The 21,121-nt window shown below is 45.9% G+C and overlaps 1 protein-coding gene across 1 annotated transcript in view; it reads left to right on the top strand.

Annotated features, from left to right (window-relative positions):
• The window catches only part of WEE1 (WEE1 G2 checkpoint kinase), a 53,370-nt gene that overhangs the window by 14,097 nt on the left and 18,152 nt on the right, over positions 1 to 21,121 (top strand). Inside the window, exons 3-5 of the mRNA XM_060262132.1 lie at positions 14,275 to 14,341; positions 14,470 to 14,642; positions 15,315 to 15,436. Coding sequence (XP_060118115.1) covers positions 14,275 to 14,341; positions 14,470 to 14,642; positions 15,315 to 15,436 — 362 coding nt within the window. The remainder of the gene's footprint in view (positions 1 to 14,274; positions 14,342 to 14,469; positions 14,643 to 15,314; positions 15,437 to 21,121) is intronic.

The following is a 21,121-nucleotide window of genomic DNA, read 5'->3' as shown; positions in this document are numbered from 1 at the left end:
TTGTGGAACCTTTTGTGAATCCTGTCTATAAGTTGACTAAGGCAAGGGTTTTGTTTTTATGTAGCGGGTGGAAGAGCTTTTGGGGAGTTGTCCATCAAAGATATCTTTCCCATTTCACCTTGGGTAATAATTTGGAAGGGGAAAGATATCCCCTAAGTTTTGTTAGATATGACCAGCAAGCTGGTGAATGCACACACACTTCTTTCCTCTCTCTTTCTGTTCAGGACCTGTCCTTGAAGGAGGACCAGCCAGAATCCCTGTGTTGCTTGGAGGAGAGCAAGGGAGAAGAGCTGTGTTGCGTTAGTTGAAGCAGAACAGTAGTAATAGGAGAGATGGTCAGGCTACACTGGATTGTTGGCTCAGGGAGAAAGGTGAAAAGAACAAACGGGGCTGGCCCTGATCTGTATAATGAGAGCAGAGGGGTTTGACTGCTATTCAGAGGACTCTGATACAAAAAGGAATGGCACATTTGTTTCAATTTTCTGTGACAATCCCAGAAAGACCACACTAGCTGAGCTTGCTGTTTCAGCAGGAGAGTCTCCCCTGCCCCAGTTACTTCTGTATCTTACAGAGCTACAGGAAAGTTTGTGTAGTGCATGGAGAAAGATCAAACAGATGCTATAATAGGAGGTAACTACTGTATCTGAGAGTTCCTGGAGTTCTCCAGTCCTAGTCAAGAAAGTTTGATGATACGATGCGATTCTCTGTAGATTATAGAAAGCTGAACACTTACTCAGGCAAATGGATATTCTATGCCTGGGATGTGTAACCTTTTAGATCTGGTGGAGGGCCAAGATAAGTAATTTGAATTTATCAAAGGGGTATTGGCAAATTGGGTTGGCGCCCAAAGCACGGGCCAAATAAGCCTGTCCTGCTCACCTTAATCTGTTGCCTTTGGCTTGAAAAATACTTTAATAGCTTTTCAGCACCTAATGAACTGTTTATTAAGAAAGTTGCTGTAGCATATCTGGATGATGTTGCTGTGTTCTCTAGTGGTCCCAGGAGTGGTCCAGTCATTACTTCTGGGATCATAGCTCCTTGTCTCTGAAGGCAGGGCTGACAAACTTGGAACCTGGAGGGGAGGTGCTTGTCCCTTGGATTCCTGTTTGTTCAGCCCTGCCCTTGGAGCAGGACGCCCTACTCAACCAGACCCCCCCTCAGCCAAGAGAACCTCTAAACAAACACAGGGAACATGATAGGGAAGGAGGCGGACTCTCCTCCCAGTTCCCCTAAACAAAGGAGAATAGACCACACATCCTCTAACTCACAGCCTCTCTTTTTCAGACCAGGAGAAGGATTCGGACCTCTCCGACTCCTCGCTTCCTAAAGAAACTGGGAAACTCTCAGAGATGGAAGAAGTAATTGCTACCCCTCGCTCCAAGCTTTCCCCCCAAGGTTGTTAGGTCCCTGCAGTTACAGTATACCCCCTGATTAAAGAGGAAGAGGATGTCGATTTCCCATTGTGGGGGGTGGAAGACATTATTCCCAAATCAGACTACAAACCACTCTGGGTTCCCCTTCCAGCTGGTTTTTACTCCATCATTAAATCTGAGTGGGAACATCTGGCAAAGCCTAAAGCCACCTCATCCACCTTTTCACAGTTTTATTCCTTTATCCTGGAGGCGACCAAATGTCTAAAGATATCAGTGGTGGATGACCCAGTCAACAGCCTGGCCTCCAACTCCCTAAAGGTATCAGCCATGACTTCACTTCTCTGCAGAGTTTCCTACATCTGGCTGTCAGATCTTGCCAAAAGGGACTATCTCCCTTAGGACATTAAGGACTCCCTGAAGAGGATCACTCTGGCAACAGCCTTTGCAGCAGACTTCACTTTGGAAACGGTCCAGCTTTCAGCCAGATCCAAGGTGGCAGCAGTCCCCTTCAAAGAGAGGCTTGTGGAGAAGGTCTGGATAGATTCCTCATAGAGGATAGGGACAAGAAGAAAGTCTTTCCCTCTAAGAGATGGAACAATAGGGCTAAACAGAGTTTCCAGCCCTTTTGTAATAACAGGAGAGACTCTAGACAGACCTTCAAACCCTACAGAGCAAAATGGCAGTCAAAGGCAAGAGACAACAGGCCTTCTTTCTCAGGGAAACAGAGCCAACCTTAGAAGGGGGCGAAGAAACCCACATCTGCCTGACTGGGCCGGGAGATCGGACATTGCAGGGATAGGGGGGCAACTCCAAAAGTTCTCCCACAGATGGCACCAAACAGTAACAGACAGGTGGGTACTGGACACAGTAACCAACGGTTACTCTCTAGAGTTCCACTCAACCCCCTAGGATTGTTTCTTGGAAGTTCCCAGGTCTCAGTCTGATGAGAAACACCAGACCTTGCTTCTAGCCATCTACCATCTCCTGCACATAGCAGCCATTGAACCGGTTCCACAGGTGGAACATTTTCAGGGAGTCTACTCGGTCTGGGTGGGTGAACAAGTGGATTGGGTGGATGAACAAAAAGTTCAGAATGGAGACCCTGAAGTCAATTCTTGCCTCGTTTCAATGGGGGAGGGACTTCATGGCATCAATAGACCTCTCCACATCCCAATGCACCAACACACCGCAAGTTTTTTCAGTTTGCCTATGATGGTTGCCATTTCCAATACCGAGCACTTCCCTTTGGGCTCAAGTCCTGTCCCAGAGTAGTCACCAAAGTCCTGGTGACCCTAGTGGCAGTCCTTTGTCTTCAGGGGGGTGTCCCTATTCCCGTACTTGGACAACATCCTGGCCAAGGCCCCATTACTGGAACAAACCAGTATCCTCACACAGTTTTGTCATCAACACCGAGAAGAGCTCACTTCAGCCAACTCAACTCTTAGTCCACCTGGGAGCCCAAATCAACTCCTTCGGGGACAGAGTCTTCCTGACACAGGAGAGGAGGTCAAAGATAATCAAGTTTCTGACCCAGATCATCCAAAGGAAGAAGGAGAAACTTAAGGTCCTGGCAGAGCTGTTGGGAATGTTGGTGTCGTGCCCAGGAGGTGGTAAAGTGGGCTCACTTCCATACACGGCCCCTACAAATTCTTCTGCGTCCCTTCCAGAAGTAAATCAGCCTCAGGAGATCAATGCTGATTTCAGTCCCAACAAGCCTGAAACAAGCCCTCAAATGGTGGCTTCTTCCTGACTACTTTCTTCTACGGCAGGTGATGAGGGAGCCAAACTGGCTAGTGGTGATGACTGATGTTAGCCTCTTTGGTTGGGGAGCCCACCTGATGGGAGCAGTGACCCAAGGACAGTGGTCCATCCAAGAATCCAAAAAGAGCATAAACCTCTTGGAGCTGAGGGCCATAAGACTGGCCCTCCAAAAGATGGCAAAACGTGTGGAAGGAACACACGTCCTCATCCAGATAAACAACATAACAGCAAAGGCATATGTAAACAGGCATAGGGGCACAAGATTCAAGGCACTTCAATCAGAAGCGGAGCTGCTGTTCCAGTGGGCGGAAGACCATCTTCTTTCTCTCACGGCCACACACATGGATGAAAGGGATAACACGGTTGCAGACTGGCTGAGCCGCCAATCCCTGGACCAGGCAGAATGGTCTCCATCCCAAGGCATTTCTTCAGATATGCAGGTGGTTCGGGACCCTGAAAGGAGACCTGTTTGTGTCAGACCACAATCAGGTGGCCCAGTATATCTCCAGAACAAGGAGCAGAGGGGCCATAGCTATAGACGCCCTCAACATGGACTGGCCTCTGGCTCTACTCTATGCCTTCCCGCCGTTTCAGATCCTTCAACAGTTCCTCCAGAGAGTTCAAGAACAGAAAGCAGAGGTGATAGTAGTGGCCCCATTTTGGCCCAGGAGGACCTGGTTCCAAGAACTTCAAAGACTATCAGTGGGACCACCGTAGAGACTTCCAATGTGACTGGACCTACTCTCTCAAGGAAGTCTGAATCACCCTCAGCCAGAACTGCTCAATCTCACTAGAGATGAAGCTGCAGCAGTCTAGGCTACCCTAAAGCAGTGGTGGACAACATGCTCTCTTCTAGTTTTCAAACGTTTTTATTAGTTTCAGAAAAGTTTAGAAAATAGGGAACAGAAAAAAAGGAGGGGTAAAAGCACAGTACATTCTGGTCTTATTTTTTATAAAATACTTTCCAAAATCAAAAGGATAGTTCTACCATATTTTCTTAACATATGTTACCTCTTGTTATTATTTTTATCTCTCTCTCTCTCTCTCTCTCTCTCTCTCTCTCTCTCTCTATCTATCTATCTATCTCTATCTCTATCTCTATCTCTCTCTCTCTCATTTTAAAGTTATATAATATAAATCTTTAGTTATATTCTAGTAGTTTTCCAATTTTATTCAAAACAAATTTGAAAATTCGATTAAAGATAAATATTATAATATAAGCACAGGGAAAAAAGAAATCAGATCACACCAGAGAATCTTAAAAGTCTTGAGTGTCCAACCAAACATAGAATTTCATCCAGTTTTTTCTTGCTGCTTCTTTAGATTTCCCAGCCATCAACTGAGATAAAAAGTCAAGCTCTGCAGTCTCCAAAACTTTTCCCACCAAATTCATTTTCGAGGGAATTTCCTGACATTTCCATCTCTGCGCCAAAAGGATTTTAGCTGCAGTGTTAAAATGTGCCAACATGTGTCTCATTTCTTTAGAATAGTCCTCTGGAAATATGTTCAATAAAAAAAGTTCTGGTTTAAATGTATATGAGTTTTCCTAATCTTCTGTAACATTTTGTGTACCATTTTCTAGTAGTCTTTCACCATCTCACACGTCCACCACATATGGTAAAAAGTACCAATTTGTTTGGTGCACTTCCAACATTTATTAGACATTAGTGTAGATCTTGCACAGTTTCTGTGGGGTCAAGTACCATCTATAAAACATTTTATAAAGGTTTTCTTTAAAAGTCACTGACCTGGTTAGTTTAACATTGAATTTCCACAATCTTTCCCATTGTTCTAGTGTAATGTTGTAGCGAAAATTTTTCGCCCATTGAACCATGCAGTCCTTTACAACTTCATCTTGTGTCTTCATTTGAAGTAGATATGCATATAGTTTGGAAATTAATTTTTCCTGTGGTCCCAAAAGAATTTTATCAAATAAGTATTGTTCACTAGTGAAGCCTATTGCCTTGTCTTTAGCATATCTGAATTCAACTTGCATTCTCATCCACCAATTCATTTTAATGTCCATGTTTTCTAGTTCTTTAGTTTTCAGTTGATTATCTTTTCCTAACAAATCATCATACCTGTAGTGCTGGTTTGCTTTTAAAAGATTTGGGTGAGTAAATGCTTCTACTGGTGAAACCCATCTTAGAACTTTTGAATAGATTTTAGGCTTTAACCATGACCAGGTATGGTATAAAGATTTCCGAAACCAATGATTCTTAAAATAAGAGTGGTCTTTGATACCACAAGTAAGCATGTCATCCCATAGTCAAATTGTGTCCTTCTAACAACAATTGTCTCTTATCTTTCAACAACATCCAATCTCTTATCCACAACAGTACAGATGCTTTATAGTACAATTGCCAGTCTGGGAGACCCATACCTGCTCTTAATTTGGAATCCTGCAAAGTCTTTAATTATGGATTTTTTTCCTTGCCACACATATTTGACAACCATCTTATTTAGCTCTTGAACAAAATCCACTGTTTAGAAATATTGGAATAGTTTGAAAGAAGAATAATAGTCTTGGTAAAATGTTCATTTTTATCAGAGCTATTCTTCCCATTAAAGATAAGTTCAAGTCATGCCATTTTTCCAAGTCTTTTTGGATTTCTTTATGTAATTTATCATAGTAGTTTGCTTTTAGATTGCTACATCTGTTTGAAATCACCACACCTAAATATTTAATTCTTTTTTCATGAAGAAATCCTGATTTTTGCTGAAAGGCCTGAATTAGTTTTGCTGTCATGTTCTTGGTCAGAAATTTTGTTTTATAGTAATTAATCTTTAATCTTGCCCAAGAACCAAATTGTTTAATCTTGTTTATGGCTTGATGTTCACAGAGCCCTTAGATCTTCTTCATGGTCTCTGTGTTTCACACCCATGGAATAGTGCGCCGTCTCTGTGCTTCACACCCATGGGATAGTGCGCCTGCGCCGATCCCCGAATCGGTACCTGAAAAGCCCGGGATTTTTCCGCGCTTGGCACCAATGTGCGTGCGCCAGCGCGGGGATCCCGCCAGTTCCTTTCTGACCGCCACGCAGAAAGGTTTCCTTTCTCGTGTCCCCAGTCAGTGAGAGTTTTTTGGCCTTTGCCTTTCTCGTTGTACATAGCCCGTTTGTTGTTTTCTTTAGTGTAGTTAGTTAGTTAGTTATTTCAAAAAAAAAATTTCCCGTGTGTGTTTGTCGGACTGCCCTTCGGGGCTTTCCCTCCGTTTCCCCCCAGTTTTTTCCCTCAGAGGACTCTGAGCGGGTTTTTTGGCGGCTGGTGTCTATGGACAGTCGCTGGGGGGTTTTCAAGCTGTGTCGTTCCTGCGGGAAGAAGATTGCCCCCCCAGACGGCCATTCTTTGTGTCTTCTCTGCTTGGGTGAAGTGCACCGTGTGGAGGCCTGCCCACACTGTCTCCACTTCTCCAAGCAAACGCGGAAGAACTGGCCGGCTCGGCTCTCGGCAGCCTTAACTGAGTCAGCACTCCGCCCTCAGAGGTCGGCACCGGGCCTGTTGGTATCGACAATGGCGGACATCCCGGCCCCGGCGGTCACATCGGCCGATGTGACCCCGATTGCGACCAAAGTGCCGGTAGAGCGAGGTTCCTCCACCAAACGGTCCCATGATGGATCGGTGGACACGCCCGCCAAGAAGCGTTGAGATGACTCAGGGATCCGAGCATCTACTTCTAAGAAGGCCAAGTCAAAGGAGAAGCGGAAGAGGCCCCGCATCCATCACCTTCACTAGACACTTCGGCACAGACGACCTCCAAGCCGCCAAGGAAGATCCTGGCTTCCCCGCGCCGTAGCCCATCGACATCGAGAGGCAGTATTCAGCAGCCCCGCCTCTCGACGTTGGAGCAGGAGATCGACCTTACCCAGCAGTCCTCATCATCAGGGTCGCGACGTCGGAGTGGCAGCGAGTTGATCTCAGAGCTGGAGGCATCGGCGCCGATGGACCCGGTTACGCCAATAGGACCCAGAGGCCAACGTGAGTTAGAGCCTCCCTTTGAACCACGCCGTTTCCCACTGCTACCACCGTGAGAGCAGCGTCGTTGGCAGCCGGCCTACTCGTACCCCTACTCTCCATACCAGTGGTACCCACTGAGGGAGTTTTCGGAGTGGGAGCAGCAGTTGGAGGTGTCCTGCATGTCCCGGGTCTCACCATCGGCATCGATCCCTCCGGAGAGGCGCATCGTTCCGATCGAACCTCCTCGGCGGCCATCGATGCCAATTCAGTCACCGTTACGGGAATCGACGCCGATCCTTTCGGAACACTCCGCTCATTGGGAGTCCTTCTTGTCGGACTCGGAGAGTGACGCCCCTGCCTTGGAGCCCTCACCAGGTTCCCAGACGGCCAAAGATCTTCCGATTTTGCCGTCGTAGGATCTGAAGTCTTATGGAGACCTAGTGAGGAGAATGGCTGCCACCCTTGCCCTGCCTGTGACACAGCCCCAACCAGTCGTGGATGATAATGTCTTCGACATTATGCAAAGGGACACATCCACAGCAATCGCTTTGCCGGTCACCAAAATGATTCTACAGACAGTGAAGCAGCCATGGAAGAAGCCATCATCAACACTGGTGTCTTCTAGAAGGCTGGACCACATGTACAGGGTCCAGGAGACGGGGGCTGAGTTCCTTTTCACTCATCCGAAGCCGAACTCAGTAGTCGTCTCGTCTTCATCCAAGGCTCGCAAGGTCCACTCCTCCCCACCGGACAAGGAGAGGAAGAAGCTCGACGGCATGGGAAGGAAGGTGTACTCGGCAGGGGCTCTCGGAGTAAAGGTATCTAACTATGTGGCTTGCATGGCTAGATACCAATACTCCGTATGGGAACAGCTCACCCCTCTCCTTTCCTCCCTGAGTGAGGATAAGAAGGCTGCTGCTAAGAAGCAGCAAAAGGAAGGCTTTGCTGTGGCCAAGCAGCAACTGGCTGCAGCAAAGCACATGGTAGACGTGTCGGCTAAGGCCATCACGTCTGCTGTGTGTGTTCACCGTCACTCGTGGCTGAGGTCGACTGCCCTGCAACAAGATACCAAGGCATTTGTAGAGGACTTGCCTTTTGAGGGAGATGGCCTCTTCAGCACCACCACGTACGGTGCACTGCAGGAGTTCGACAAAAGCCTCAAGACTTCCAGGAACCTGGGTGTGCAGGCCACATCTAGAGCTCTCAGAACCAAGCAGTGGCACAAACCTTGGGCCAAGAAGTCCTACCAAAAGTTTTCGCCAGAGCAGCAATGGCGTCCCCGCTCTACTCAGACCGACAGGCCATCATACTCTGGCAACAACAGGAACCGCTATGGTTTGCAGTCCACGGGCAAGTCCAAGGGTGCCTGCCCTCAGAAGCAAGGCCTATGACTTTCTTGTGGCACGCGTCATCGTCCCTACTGGTTCGTCTATCCGCCTTCGCCCTTTCCTGCCTGCCTGGGAGTTGATCTCAGAAAGGTGGGCTCTGTCCATCATAGAAGAGGGCTACAAAAGAGTTTGTTCAGATTCCGAACCAATCCGTGGTGATCACTACTCCCCCTTCCCCACCTCTGCTGGCAGAGGTGAACAACCTCCTACAGAAACAAGCTATAGAAAAAGTTCCATTGGAGGCCAGGACGGGAGGTTTTTACTCTCGCTACTCCCTGGTCCTTAAGAGGGATGGGGGCTTAAGACCAATTATGGATCTTCGGAATCTGAACAAATTTATTCTGTACCAAAAGTTCAGAATGTCCACACTGCAAACAATCCTGCTCCTCATCAATCAAGGGGACTGAATGGCAACTCTGGACCTCAAGAATGCCTACTTCCATGTCAGCATCCACCCGGCGTTCAGGCGTTTCCTCAGGTTTGCAGTGCGTTCCCAGCACTTCCAGTTCAAAGCCCTTCCGTTCTGATGATGAGCGTTGTGGCTGCCCATCTTCATCTCCAGGGAGTTGTTGTTTTCCCATACATCGATGACTGGTTCCTTGTGGCGAAGTCGAGGGACAGTTTGTCAACACACATTGCCATCACTCTGCGTCTTCTCGACACCCTGGGGTTGCAGATCAATTTGAAGAAATCCCATCTCACTCCGTCAAGGACAGTGCAGTTCATAGGGGCTTTTCTGGATAAAAATCAACATCGTGCATTCCTGCCTTCGCAGAGGGCAAAGGACATTGTCAGTCTGGTACAACTACTTCAAAGGCGAAAGTGGGGCACAGCGCAGCAGTTTCAGCGGATGCTGGGGCTGATGGCGGTGACGACAAGCGTGCTTCTGTTCGCGAAACTGAGGATGAGAGGCCTACAGTTGTGGTTTCTTCGCCAGTTTCGCCTGCTCAGAGACTCGCCTCGGAAGAGGTTCACCATTCCATCCAAGACGCTTCAAACGCTACAGTGGTGGGAGTCGGAGAAAACATCTGCCAAGGGGCTCCTTTCAACCTTCCAACTCCTGCTGTGACCATCACCACAAACGCTTCTTTATGGGGCTGGGGGGCCCACATGGAAGGCTTGTGTGTGGGGGGCCAGTGGCCGCCAAAACTGACTCAGTTCCATATAAACTATCTGGAGCTTCTGGCGGTTCACTTTGCCCTGCATTCTTTCCACCCCCTAGTGGCGGGGAAGACGGTAGCACTGCTCACGGTCAATACCCCTGCCCTGTGCTACATCAACAGGCAGGGTGGGACAGTGTCTCGTTGGCTCTGCACACTGGCGATGGATCTCTGGTCGGAGTGTCTACAGTACGACATCTTCGTAAAGGCGGCACACCTTCCGGGGGTCCTCAACCTCCAGGCAGACTCCCTCAGCGGGGGGGGGGCTTCCCCACACGAGTGGGAACTGCAGTGGCGCTTCCTGAAACCAGTATTTCAGCATTGGGGGTACCCGCAGCTGGATGTCTTCGCCATGGCAGAGAACACGAAGTGCCCCATGTTCTGCTCCGGGGGGGCAGGATCCAGCCTCTCTAGGAGACGGACTCCTGCTTCCTTGGGAGAGTTGGTTCCTCTACATGTTCCCGCCCCTGCCGTTGTTGACGAAGGTGGTCAACAAAATTGCAAGGGAGAGTTCACGCTGCATCCTGGTGACTCCTTGGTGGCCCCGCCAGAACTGGTTCTTGATCCTACTCCAACTGTCGGGGGGGTCTTCTACCAGTTCCCAGCAGAGCCGGATCTTCTGTCAGCTCAGGGAGGGTACGTTCTCCATCACAACGTACGGCACCTGAAGCTGACAGCGTGGTCCATCAACCAGTAGGGTTCTCTGACAGGGTCCAGCAAGTTCTTATGAACAGTAGAAAGCCGTCCACCCGTGCTTCCTATGACAGGAAGTGGTGGAAGTTTACTAAGTTTTTGGTTGACCCTTTAGTCTCGCCTAGTAAGGCGGTTTTGTCGGCCATTTTTGATTTTTTGTTGTCCCTAGTGGATGCAGGCCTGGTTTTCTCCTCCATCAAAGTTTATTTGGCGGCAATATCTGCCTTCCATGATCCGGTGGAGGGGTACTCCGTTTTTCCACACCCTCAGTCCAAGAAATTTTTGAAGGGGTTGTTTAGGCTGCACCCACCATCAAGATCGCCTCCACAGTTATGGGACTTGACTTTGGTGCTGGACAAACTAACCCGTCGCCCCTTTGAGCCGATGGCCACATGCTCTTTGCAGCTCTTGTCATGGAAGACTGCATTTTTGGTTGCCATCACATCAGCACACCGTGTTGGGGAGCTCACGGCGATGCGTTGTGATTACCCTTGTTTTAAGAGAGGCTGGGGTTTCCATGGCTCCGGACATTAGTTTTCTTCCAAAGTTGGTCTCCCAGTTCCACCTCAATTTAGAAGTTTGGTTGCCCATTTTTTACCCTATCCCTTCCTCGGACGAGGAACGTAGGTTGCATGCTCTGGACGTTAAGCGTGCTTTACTGTTTTATTTGAATCGTTCAAGGGTTTTTTGTAAGGACAAGCAGCTTTTTGTTTCGTATGCTGCTCCCAAGTTAGGTTCCAGGATTTCGTCTCAGAGGCTCTCAAAATGGCTCACTGAGACGATTAAACTCTGTTATTTGTTGGCGAAGAAGCCTTTACCTGGGCTTGTACGTGGACACTCCACAAGAGCGATGGCCACGTTGGTGGCGTTCCTGAGAGGTGTGTCCCTTTCCGATGTCTGCAAAGCTGCTACCTGGTCTTCTCCGCATGCCTTCATGAAGCACTACGCGCTGGATGTGCATGCTCAGCAGAGGACTCGGTTGGGAACTGCGGTGCTGCAAGCTGTTTCTTCCGGTTGACCGTCTTCCCGCCTCCAGGTATGCTTTGCTTGCTAGTCCCCCATGGGTGTGAAGCACAGAGACCACGAAGAAGATAGACAGGTTGCTTACCTGTAACTGTAGATCTTCGAGTGGTCATCTGTGCATTTACACTACCCGCCCTCCTTCCCCACTGCTGACGGTCTCCCTCCAGTAGGGGCTTCCAGCGGTCAGGAAGGAACTGGCAGGATCCCCGTGCTGGCACCGGTGAGCATGCGTACTTGGACGCCTGCGCATGCCCATTGGCGCCGAGCGTGGAAAAATCCCGGGCTTTTCAGGTACCGATTTGGGGATCGGCGCAGGCGCACTATCCCATGGGTGTGAATGCACAGATGACCACTTGAAGATCTACAGTTACAGGTAAGCAACCTGTCTTTTTTACCTAGACGGCACCAGGGACTTCTGCAACACAGAATTTCTGTCTCTTCCAGAAATTCAGACAGGGGACACAGGATTTCACCAGTAACCATTAGTAGATGGCTCAGGGGATGTATCATTGAGGCCTACAAGGCAAAGGGGTTAGATCCTCTCCAGGGGGTTACATTCGCTCAGGGGTGCTGCTACTGTGGCAGCCCACCGATCTTTTCCCTCTATAGAGGTAGTTTGCAAAGCAGCCACCTGGAAGTCAGTCCATTCATTTACTAAACACTATATAATTGACAAAGTAGCTTCGGCCAAGACTGCATATGGCAGAAAGGTCCTTCAGCACGCTGTCTATTAAGGAAGCTGAGGAGACTCACCCTGTGACACAGCTTTTTTACGTCCCAAGAGTAAGGACTAGACTACTCCTGGGACCTCTGGAGAACAGAAGATTCTATTCACTTGCCGTGAAGTCCCAGAGTGGTCCAGTCCTACCCACCCTGTCTTGGCGTACCTCAGCTTCTGTCTCTGGTCTGGATTCTGAAGGCCCGTTCCTCTTTTGTCCTTCTGTGTTTGGACTCTTAGATAAAAAGGGGATGATTGAGAGTATTCCGAGTGGTGGTTTGGAAGGAGGGCATTTTCTTGTTTTCTCTCCTATTACTTAGTTTGAGTTATATAGAGGGAGGTATGATGGCTTGAAGACTGATTGGAATCCAAGGGACAAGTACCTCCCCTCCAGGTTCAAGTTTGTCAGCCCTGCCTTTGGACAGGAGGAGCTATGATCCCAGGAGTAAGGACTGGATCACTCTGGGACCACAGAGAAGGAAGACTACATGGCAAGTGAATAGAATCTTCCATTTTCCCGTTCTTGGAAGGAGCATATGGAGGATGCACAGAATGTCTTGCAGCACTTGCAAGAGGCTTGAAAGCTTGCAAGTGTCAGTCTTGCCAGTCAGAAGTTGTGCATTTGGGACACAAAGTAGGCCAGGGTAAAATACAGCCCCTGGTATCCAAAGTAGAAGTGACTGAAAAGTAGCACTCCCAGCCATTAAGTTAAAATCTTTTCTTGGGATGGGAGGATATTACAGATATTTTATGAAGCTGCTGCTCATTTAACTGACTTCTGGAAATGCCAGCCATGCAAGGTAATCTGGACTGACCCAAGTCATCAGAGGATTGAGGGACTTTTAAAGCCAAATTTGTGGCAAAACCTGACTTGCAGGCCCCTGATTTGTAGAAGCCATAGGAGTGATGCTTTGGAAAGAGGCCCCAGGCTGTGTTCTCTTTCAGAAGGGGAGGGGGGAATGAGGACTGCATCCTTTTGCATTTTTGAGTAGGAAGCTGCTGCCATGAGAGCAGAACTATGCTTATAGAGGAGTGTCTTACTATTGTCTGTGCTGTGGAACATCTGTGACCTTATCTGTTTAAGTAACATACAATGGGAGAGAGGTATGCAAGAGTATATAAACAAAGATACACAGTATTATAAATCTTGATTATTGTTTGCATTTTGAATGAATTTTTAATATGAAGAAACTGCATATTGGAGTTCAGTGGGACTTGTTAATTAATATGCTTTGGAATTGGGCACGGCATTGGCCCTTTTTTAAACGTGTTTATGAGGAGTTTCCCATGATTTTGGATGGACTATTGGAGTGAAACACTTTGTGGACTTTTCTGTATGTATTATGGGAAGTCTTTGAACTTAACTGAGAATTTCCTTATGAACCTTGATTAATATTGTTGTTTGTATGTTGAATGGTTTTTTTTTTCACTGTTTAAGTTTGATTAATGGTTTTTGAATTAGTGGGCAGCATTTCTCGCTACAGATAGATAATTCACCTCTAGTGTGGCTGAAACACAAAAAGGACAAAAATCAGAAGCTGATGGTGCTGAGCAGTCACCCTGAAGGATTTTGAATATGAGACTAAACATGTTCCTGGAAATAGGTCAAGGGAATATACCCATTCTTTATTAACTTTATAGTTGCTGAATGTCAGTGTACTCCATAACAAGTTGTTTCTTTATATGATGAAAATGGACTCTGTAGTATGCTCAGGAAATATGTAACCATGTGATTGTATTTTTATGTACTCTGTGGTTTAGAAATCTTGTTTGGGTTCTGAAATGTTTTAGTTGCCTTTATATGTATATTTAGTGGGCCAGTTTTGAGAGAAGCTTTTTCAAATGGCCTGCAGATGCTGCAAAGAGGTCTGTGAAACTGCCAGTGAAAAGCAGGGAGAGGATGTTGTGAATTCAGAGAGAGGCTGGGTTTTCTAACTTGGAGTCATGGCACAAAAAAAGGGAAACATCCTTTTACATGCAGGCAAACATGCAACATACATGAGAACATATAGACTCAGGGAGAACATAAAGAATCAGGGCAGGTTTGTGACGACCACTGCCCCAACATTTGGTTTTCACACCAATTGAGTACACTGAGTACATTTTTGGATAATTAGAAGCTTGCATCTTACTTTACCAAGGTAAGTTAAGATTTCCTGGAATTCCTATTCATTTTTAAAATATGTATGTTGACTTTACAGCTCCTGTGGTGAGGACATGGAAGCAAGTGATGTTGAGCTTGAGGATGAAACTGTCAGACCCGCCAAAGTAAGAAATCCCCATTTACAGCCAATGGTTTAATTCTGCTTAAATTTTATTGTGATTGATTTTTATATACTTAAATATATGGAGATTTTATTTATTTATTTATTTATTTTGCTTTATCTCTGTTTCAGCGAATCAGCATAACAGAAAGTAATATGAAATCACGATATGCAACAGAATTTCATGAATTGGAGAAGATTGGGTCTGGAGAATTTGGTTCAGTATTCAAATGTGTGAAAAGGCTTGATGGTTGCATTTATGCCATAAAACGATCTAAGAAGCCCTTAGCTGGCTCGATTGATGAGTAAGTATTAGTCACAGTTAAATGTTCGCTGTGTCTGTTCTTATATTTTACTTCTCTTATATAACTATTTTTTTAAAAAAATCAAACTTTGTATGAGTATGTTGATGTGTATTTCTTTGCAGGGCTTATTCATGATTCTAGTTGGAAAAAAATATATTCAGTATTTATACCAAAATCTTTGCCCTGCTGGTTATATCCAGAACAAACTTGAGATGCAGCTGGGTCTGCACTGCTACTGTCATAATTCTGTATGCTTTGATTAGAAGCCTGTCTTCAACTTCTTTGGGGGTTTTTTTTAAAGCCACTATAGCTAATTCTACCATGGAACATGCTGGGCAGGTTGTGTTCTCATCTCTTTGAAGAAAAGTATGGATACCCAGTGTAGCATGGGATAGAACTTTCCTATTGCAGCCCACTAAGTTCCTCCTCAATATAACTTTATCCAAGAGTTAGAGGAGCAGTGAGAAGGGGAAATTGGTGGGAACCACCCCGTCATGGAAGGGGTCTTCCGCAGGCAGAAACCAAGGTTTTGGATCTATATCCTGAAGGTCCACTTCATGTCAGCCACAGCTCAGAAACCCGCTTTATGAGCCAGTTGTTAAAATACCAGTATGGTTTGCTAACTTCTTACACTTTATTTAATCTTAAATTAACGTGGTTTCAATATTGCAGGCAAAATGCTCTCAGAGAGGTCTATGCCCATGCAGTTTTGGGACAGCATTCACATGTAGTCAGATACTTCTCAGCTTGGGCAGAAGATGACCATATGCTGATACAGAATGAGTATTGTAATGGTAAGTAAAATACCTATTAAATCTACACAGTTGTGAATATCATTAAAAGTAATTGTAGGAGGAGGATAATTTGCATGAAGAAGATGGGAGGGATTTGCTGCAAATATAAAATTTCAGTATTAAGTACTTAGTGAGGTTTTAGCATGTATGGTAGAACACACTTGCAGCCATAATATTTCATATCAATATAGAATGTGTCAGATAATATGGATGCTCAAAGTACTTTAATTGGTAATCTTAGAATAGGATTAGACTGCAATGCTCTCTAATTATAATATTTTGGGTGAATTACACAACAAGTTGTTGGAGAAGTTTGGCCTACCACTTCAATGCTCAGCCCTTGCCCTTATCTAGCCAAAAGGGTTTGTTGTAATGGCTGCAGGGAGCAGTGAATGATTCATTAAAGCACTGGTCTCCTTGATGGAAGTGTTTGTGAAAAATCTTCTGAAGAAGCCTTCCCTAAACCAAATGATATTGACTACTTTCACCCCATGGCACATGCCCCTCTTTTAGTAAAGGTGCTTGAGTAAGTGGGGGCTGGGCAACTCATGAAATGAATTATCTGAGGCCATTTAGTTTGGTTTCTGGCTTAATTTTGCAGCTGAAATAGCCTTACTGCCATAATAGGTTACCTTTATTGAGAAATGAATGCATCCCTATTATTCCCTTGGACAGCTTTTAGTATTAGTACCCTTGTGCACGGTATCCTTTTGGATTGGTTGATTTATTTCTTTTATCAAAATTGTATCCCGTCCTCCCCTGATGGGCTCAGGGCAGCTAACAGTAAAAAAAAAAACATAAAATATTAAACAGAATAATTTAGATGAAGATTGAGGGTATGCATTGTGGTAATTCTTCTTGTACCTGGTTCACTGATTCCAGACATAAGTGCTGGGGGACAGTTGTTCAGTCCTGTGGCATATAAATTGCTGTGGAGTCCATTCCACCCCCCACCCCCTGCCAGTGCTGTTCAATATGTACATGAAACTGCTGGGGGGAGGTTCATTTGAGAATTTGAACTGAGATGTTTTCAATATGCAGATGACACTGAACTTGCTTTAATCTTTCTACCCGAGTCAAGTGGAACACTGAAAATCCCAACTGCTTTCTGGAGGCGGTGACAGGTTAAACAAGAATTAATAAATTGAAGCTCAGTCTTGCCTGTTCTCAGCAGGACTTTGCAAGGTTCCTAACAAGAATATTTCAGGAAAAAAAATTTAAAAAGATTCTTGGGCATGCCCAGTATGTGGATGTTTTTGCAAAATTCTAGGAACACTTGCCCCTTGCCCTCAGGCCAAAACTGCAGTATGTGGCCTACCAACTGAATTTGGCCCACTAGTTGTGAATTGTGTTCTTTATGTGAACTAAACCAACAACTGAAATGGAAGGGTAATTAAGGCAAACTTCCATACATAAATTAAGACATACTTCCATACATTAAATCTTAGGCTCCCTTTGACTGGTTGGGTCCCAAGCTGTGCAAGTCAACCCAAGGCTTATATGAAGACTTTAGTTTCCCATCTGAAAAAAATGGGGGAATAGAGAAATACTACAGTGTTATTGAGAGCCAGTTTGGTGTAGTGGTTAAGTACGCGGACTCTTATCTGCTCTTAATGTTAAGCAAGTTTGGCCACCTCTGATACAGGCCATCTAGTCCAACCCTCTTCTCAGTGTAGGATCAACCTAGCCCTAGAGCATCCCTGGCAAGTGTTTGTCCAGCCACTGCTTAAAGACTGCCTGTGAGAGGGAGTCCCATGTTTCCAGTGAGCTTTTAGTAATTTAAAAAAATAATAATGAAAAATAGATTTAACTTTTTGCTAAATCAGACTTTAAAATAATGTGAATTCTGCCAAAGCTAGCCTTTTAATACTTTGAACAGTTAGGAGAAAACAAGTTTAAATGTTCAAGTTGTAAATTGTTTATTTATTTAATTTATATCCTGCCCTTCCCACTGAAGGCAGGCTCAGGGCACTCACAGACGAAGGGTCGACACAAGCACATTAGTGTGACCGATGAAATAAGCAACAATAAAAACATAAGAGGCAGGAAATAGAATAATCTTCTTCCTCTTCCATGACCCTGGAGCACCCAGATCTCCTCAGTTTCTTTCCTGCCTCTAAAGGGAGAGCAACTAATTAGCTTAGCTTCTAACAGATCGGAAGCAATTTAGTCTTATTTTTTTTCTATTTCTTATCTAATTCCTCACTTTCAACCTTACACCTCTTTACCTTTAATACTGCTCTATTCTTTACCTTTCACCTTCCCTCATATCTCTTCAGTCAGGGAGGGAGAGACGCTACTGCGGCTGCTTCAAAGCGGCTGATTCCCCCCCGCCCCCTCTGCGGAGCGCCGCAAGAAGCGGCTGATGGAAGTGTTCAGAGATGAATTCCTGGAGGACGCGTCTTCCCTCGGCCCTCACACCGATGCCATAGGAATGGACCCCCAGGACCAGCATGACTTTTCAGCTTGCTGTGGTTCCCGGCAACGTTTCCCACCTTGGTGACTCTAGTCACCGTGGGCTAAAGCGCGCAGGGACAACAAGGGATGGGCTTGATGTTCTTCCTCAGCAGAAGCTCGCAACTGGCGGCAGCCATCTCAAGGAAGATTTTTTGGCATGCTTTTCGCCTGATAGACGCCATGAGCCCTATGCTTCGCCCCATGGGACGGTTGCCAACCTCCCGTCTGGAGCCACTACAGGAGGCCAGCCCCTGTCGAATTAAGCCTCCGCGGTTGACCCAGCCCTGCTACAACAGTGTGGTAATGTACTTCACCCCAAGGGGCCCTTCTCCCAAGAATTTATGTCCATGCTCCAACAAACGATTAGGGCAGAGTTGTTCAATGCTTGCCAATCAGGGGTTATGGGCATGGGGTCAGTGGGGTCCAGATCTCCTTCCCCTCCTCCTCCCTCCTCACGTCGCCCAGAGCAAAACCTGCCCAGAGAGCACACTTGGCCAACTAAGGCAGCCAGAAAAGAGATTACTAACTACATTACTAGAGGAAGATTCAGAGGAGGCTCATTCAGATGTGGAGTCTCAATCCAAAGATCAAGAGAGTTTTATTTCAGATGAGGAGGTGGAGGATGTCTGTGTCCCGGAACAGTCAGCTCGTTGCTTTAAAACTGATGATTACCAATATTTATTAACCAGGGTCATGGCACCACTGGCACTCCAGGATTCTTCCTCTGAGGAGGAGAATCCCAGTACCGATACCAATCCCAGGAACAAAACTACTGGGGATAGGGAGTTTTTTCCAGGGTTATGCACAACGACTAAGGTTTTTCCATTCCCACAACAACTAAAAGCTGAATGGGGAAAACCTAACTTGAATCATCAGTTCCCTGGTTTTGTTAAAAAACTATATGATTTACCTGTTTTTGCAAATGAGATGTTACAGGTTCCAGTGGTAGACGCCCCTGTGACGGCACTTCAGAACCCGGGCTTGGTGTCAGAAGATGGACATGGTTCCATCAGAGACAATTGGGACAAGAAAATTGGCTTTAAAAAGGTCACACGAAGCGGTATCCATGGCAATAAAGGCATGCACAGCATCCTCTATTGTATCTGGAGCAGCTATAGTCTGGGCTAGGAGACTCAACCAACTGTTACCAGAAAATAACAAGAAGTTACGCGAGGGAACCACCAGACTACTTAAAGCAGCAAAATTCACGGCCGATGCTTCGTTAGACGCGCTCAGCTTTTGTTCCAGGGGCAGTAGCCAGAAGAGGCATCTGGCTGAGAGCATGACCTGCAGATAACCATTCCAAACAAATCGTGATATCTTATCTGTTTCAAGGAGAAAAACTTTTTGGTAGTGCCTTAGACAAGATTTTAGTGGAAACTAAAGACAAAAAGAAGGCCATGCCAAAGAACATTCGAAGACCTGATAGAAGAGGTTTTTATTCTCAGCCCTTTTGTTCCTCACACACCTTGGCCAGACCAAGACCATACTCAGATGACAAAAGATCATCTTGGAATCAACCAAGACAACCCTTCAGAAAAGGATTCAACAATCCTAGATTCAGCAAACAGAACTCAGAACGTAGAGACAAACAGGACCGGGAATCAAAGTTTAACAAGGTGTGACTGGACTTCAATTCCGGAAGGGGGAAGACTACAGTATTTTCAAGATGCCTGGAGGCTTCCCAGACAGACTGCTGGACATTAGAGATCGTGTCTTGCGGTTATGCAATAGAATTCAAAAACACCCCACCGGAACGTTTTCTAGTATTCCTGATCCGAAAGAATTCGGCAAAAAGATCAATAACGAATAAGGCCATTACACATCTAGAAATCAATGCCATAGAATATGCACCAACAGAACAGGTGGGTTGAGTTGTGTACTCAATATTCTTCATTGTCCCCAAGAAGAATGGGGATTGGAGTGCAATACTCAACCTAAAGTTTATCAACAGATTCATTCATCTTCAGCATTTTCGTATGGAGACTCTGAAGTAAATTACAGAGGCTCTACAACCGGGAGAGTTCCTCACGTCATTGGATCTCACGGCAGCTTACCTTCACATCCCGATCCGGTTATCACATCGATGGTTCCTTCGATTCTGTGTGGGGCACAGACATTTCCAATTCAGAGCACTTCCCTTTGGCCTAGCCACAGCCCCCAGAGTCTTCGCAAAAGTGATGGTGAACATGTTGGCACATCTCAGGTAACAGGGGATTCATGTTCACCTATACCTAGACGACCTTTTGATGAGGTCAGTGTCCAATCAGAACGCCCTGTCAGATGTCCAAACAACTATTCGGTGTCTACAGGAACATGGTTTTCTCATAAACCTAGCCAAGAGTTCTCTAGAGCCAACACAATGGTTGGAGCAGCTGGGGATGATCATAGACACGTGAAAGAATTCACTCTTTCTTCCGAACGACAAGATCCAGAGAACCAAACAACTCGTGAATCTGGTCATTCGGAATGTCCACACTCCATTATTGACCTTAGCCAAGTTGATGGGTCTACTTATTTCAAACATAGATGCAGTTCAATGGGGCAGACTACATACGAGACCTTTACAAAGCTTATTCCGTCCCCATCAATACCAGATCATGGAAAAACAGAATCCACAGATCAAGGTCACATTAGAAGTCAAGAAATCTCTGATGCGGTGGTCCAAGGATTCCAAACATCGACAAGGGAGAGTTTACTACCTTCCCAAAAAGGTACAACTGTTCACAGATGCCAGTCTGTCAGGATGGGGTGCAACACTCAACAACATTCCAACACAGGGTCGCTGGTCACCATCAGAGACTCAACTCCCGATCAATGTATTAGAGTTACAAGCAATTTATCTAGCCCTATTATTCTTCAGTGATCTAGTGCAGAAACGACACATTCTAGCACGAACAGACAATGTGGCTGCAAAGTCCTACGTGAACCTATCGTCCACTCAACCCCTTCAGTTGGAGATCTCTCCAGTTATGTTGACACAGGGTCCAATTTGGCACCCACACCCAGAATTGCTGCAATTGACGGTGTGGAAATTGAATGGTCTACATTCCTGAAGTTAGGTTACTCTTCAGAGATTACTAACACATTATTGGCCTCCGGAAAGGAGTCCACCACCAGGATTTACAATACTACTTGGAAGGCTTTTCATAGGTGGTGCCGCAGAAAAGCAAGGGATCCACTAAACCCATCAATTCAATACATCTTGGAATTCTTACAAGATGGACT

This window comes from Heteronotia binoei, chromosome 21 (assembly GCF_032191835.1).
Source record: "Heteronotia binoei isolate CCM8104 ecotype False Entrance Well chromosome 21, APGP_CSIRO_Hbin_v1, whole genome shotgun sequence".
In the NCBI taxonomy this organism is placed as follows: Eukaryota; Metazoa; Chordata; class Lepidosauria; order Squamata; family Gekkonidae; genus Heteronotia; species Heteronotia binoei.
The sequence above is the reverse complement of the archived record's forward strand: the minus strand, read 5'-3'. Positions and strand labels throughout refer to the sequence as shown.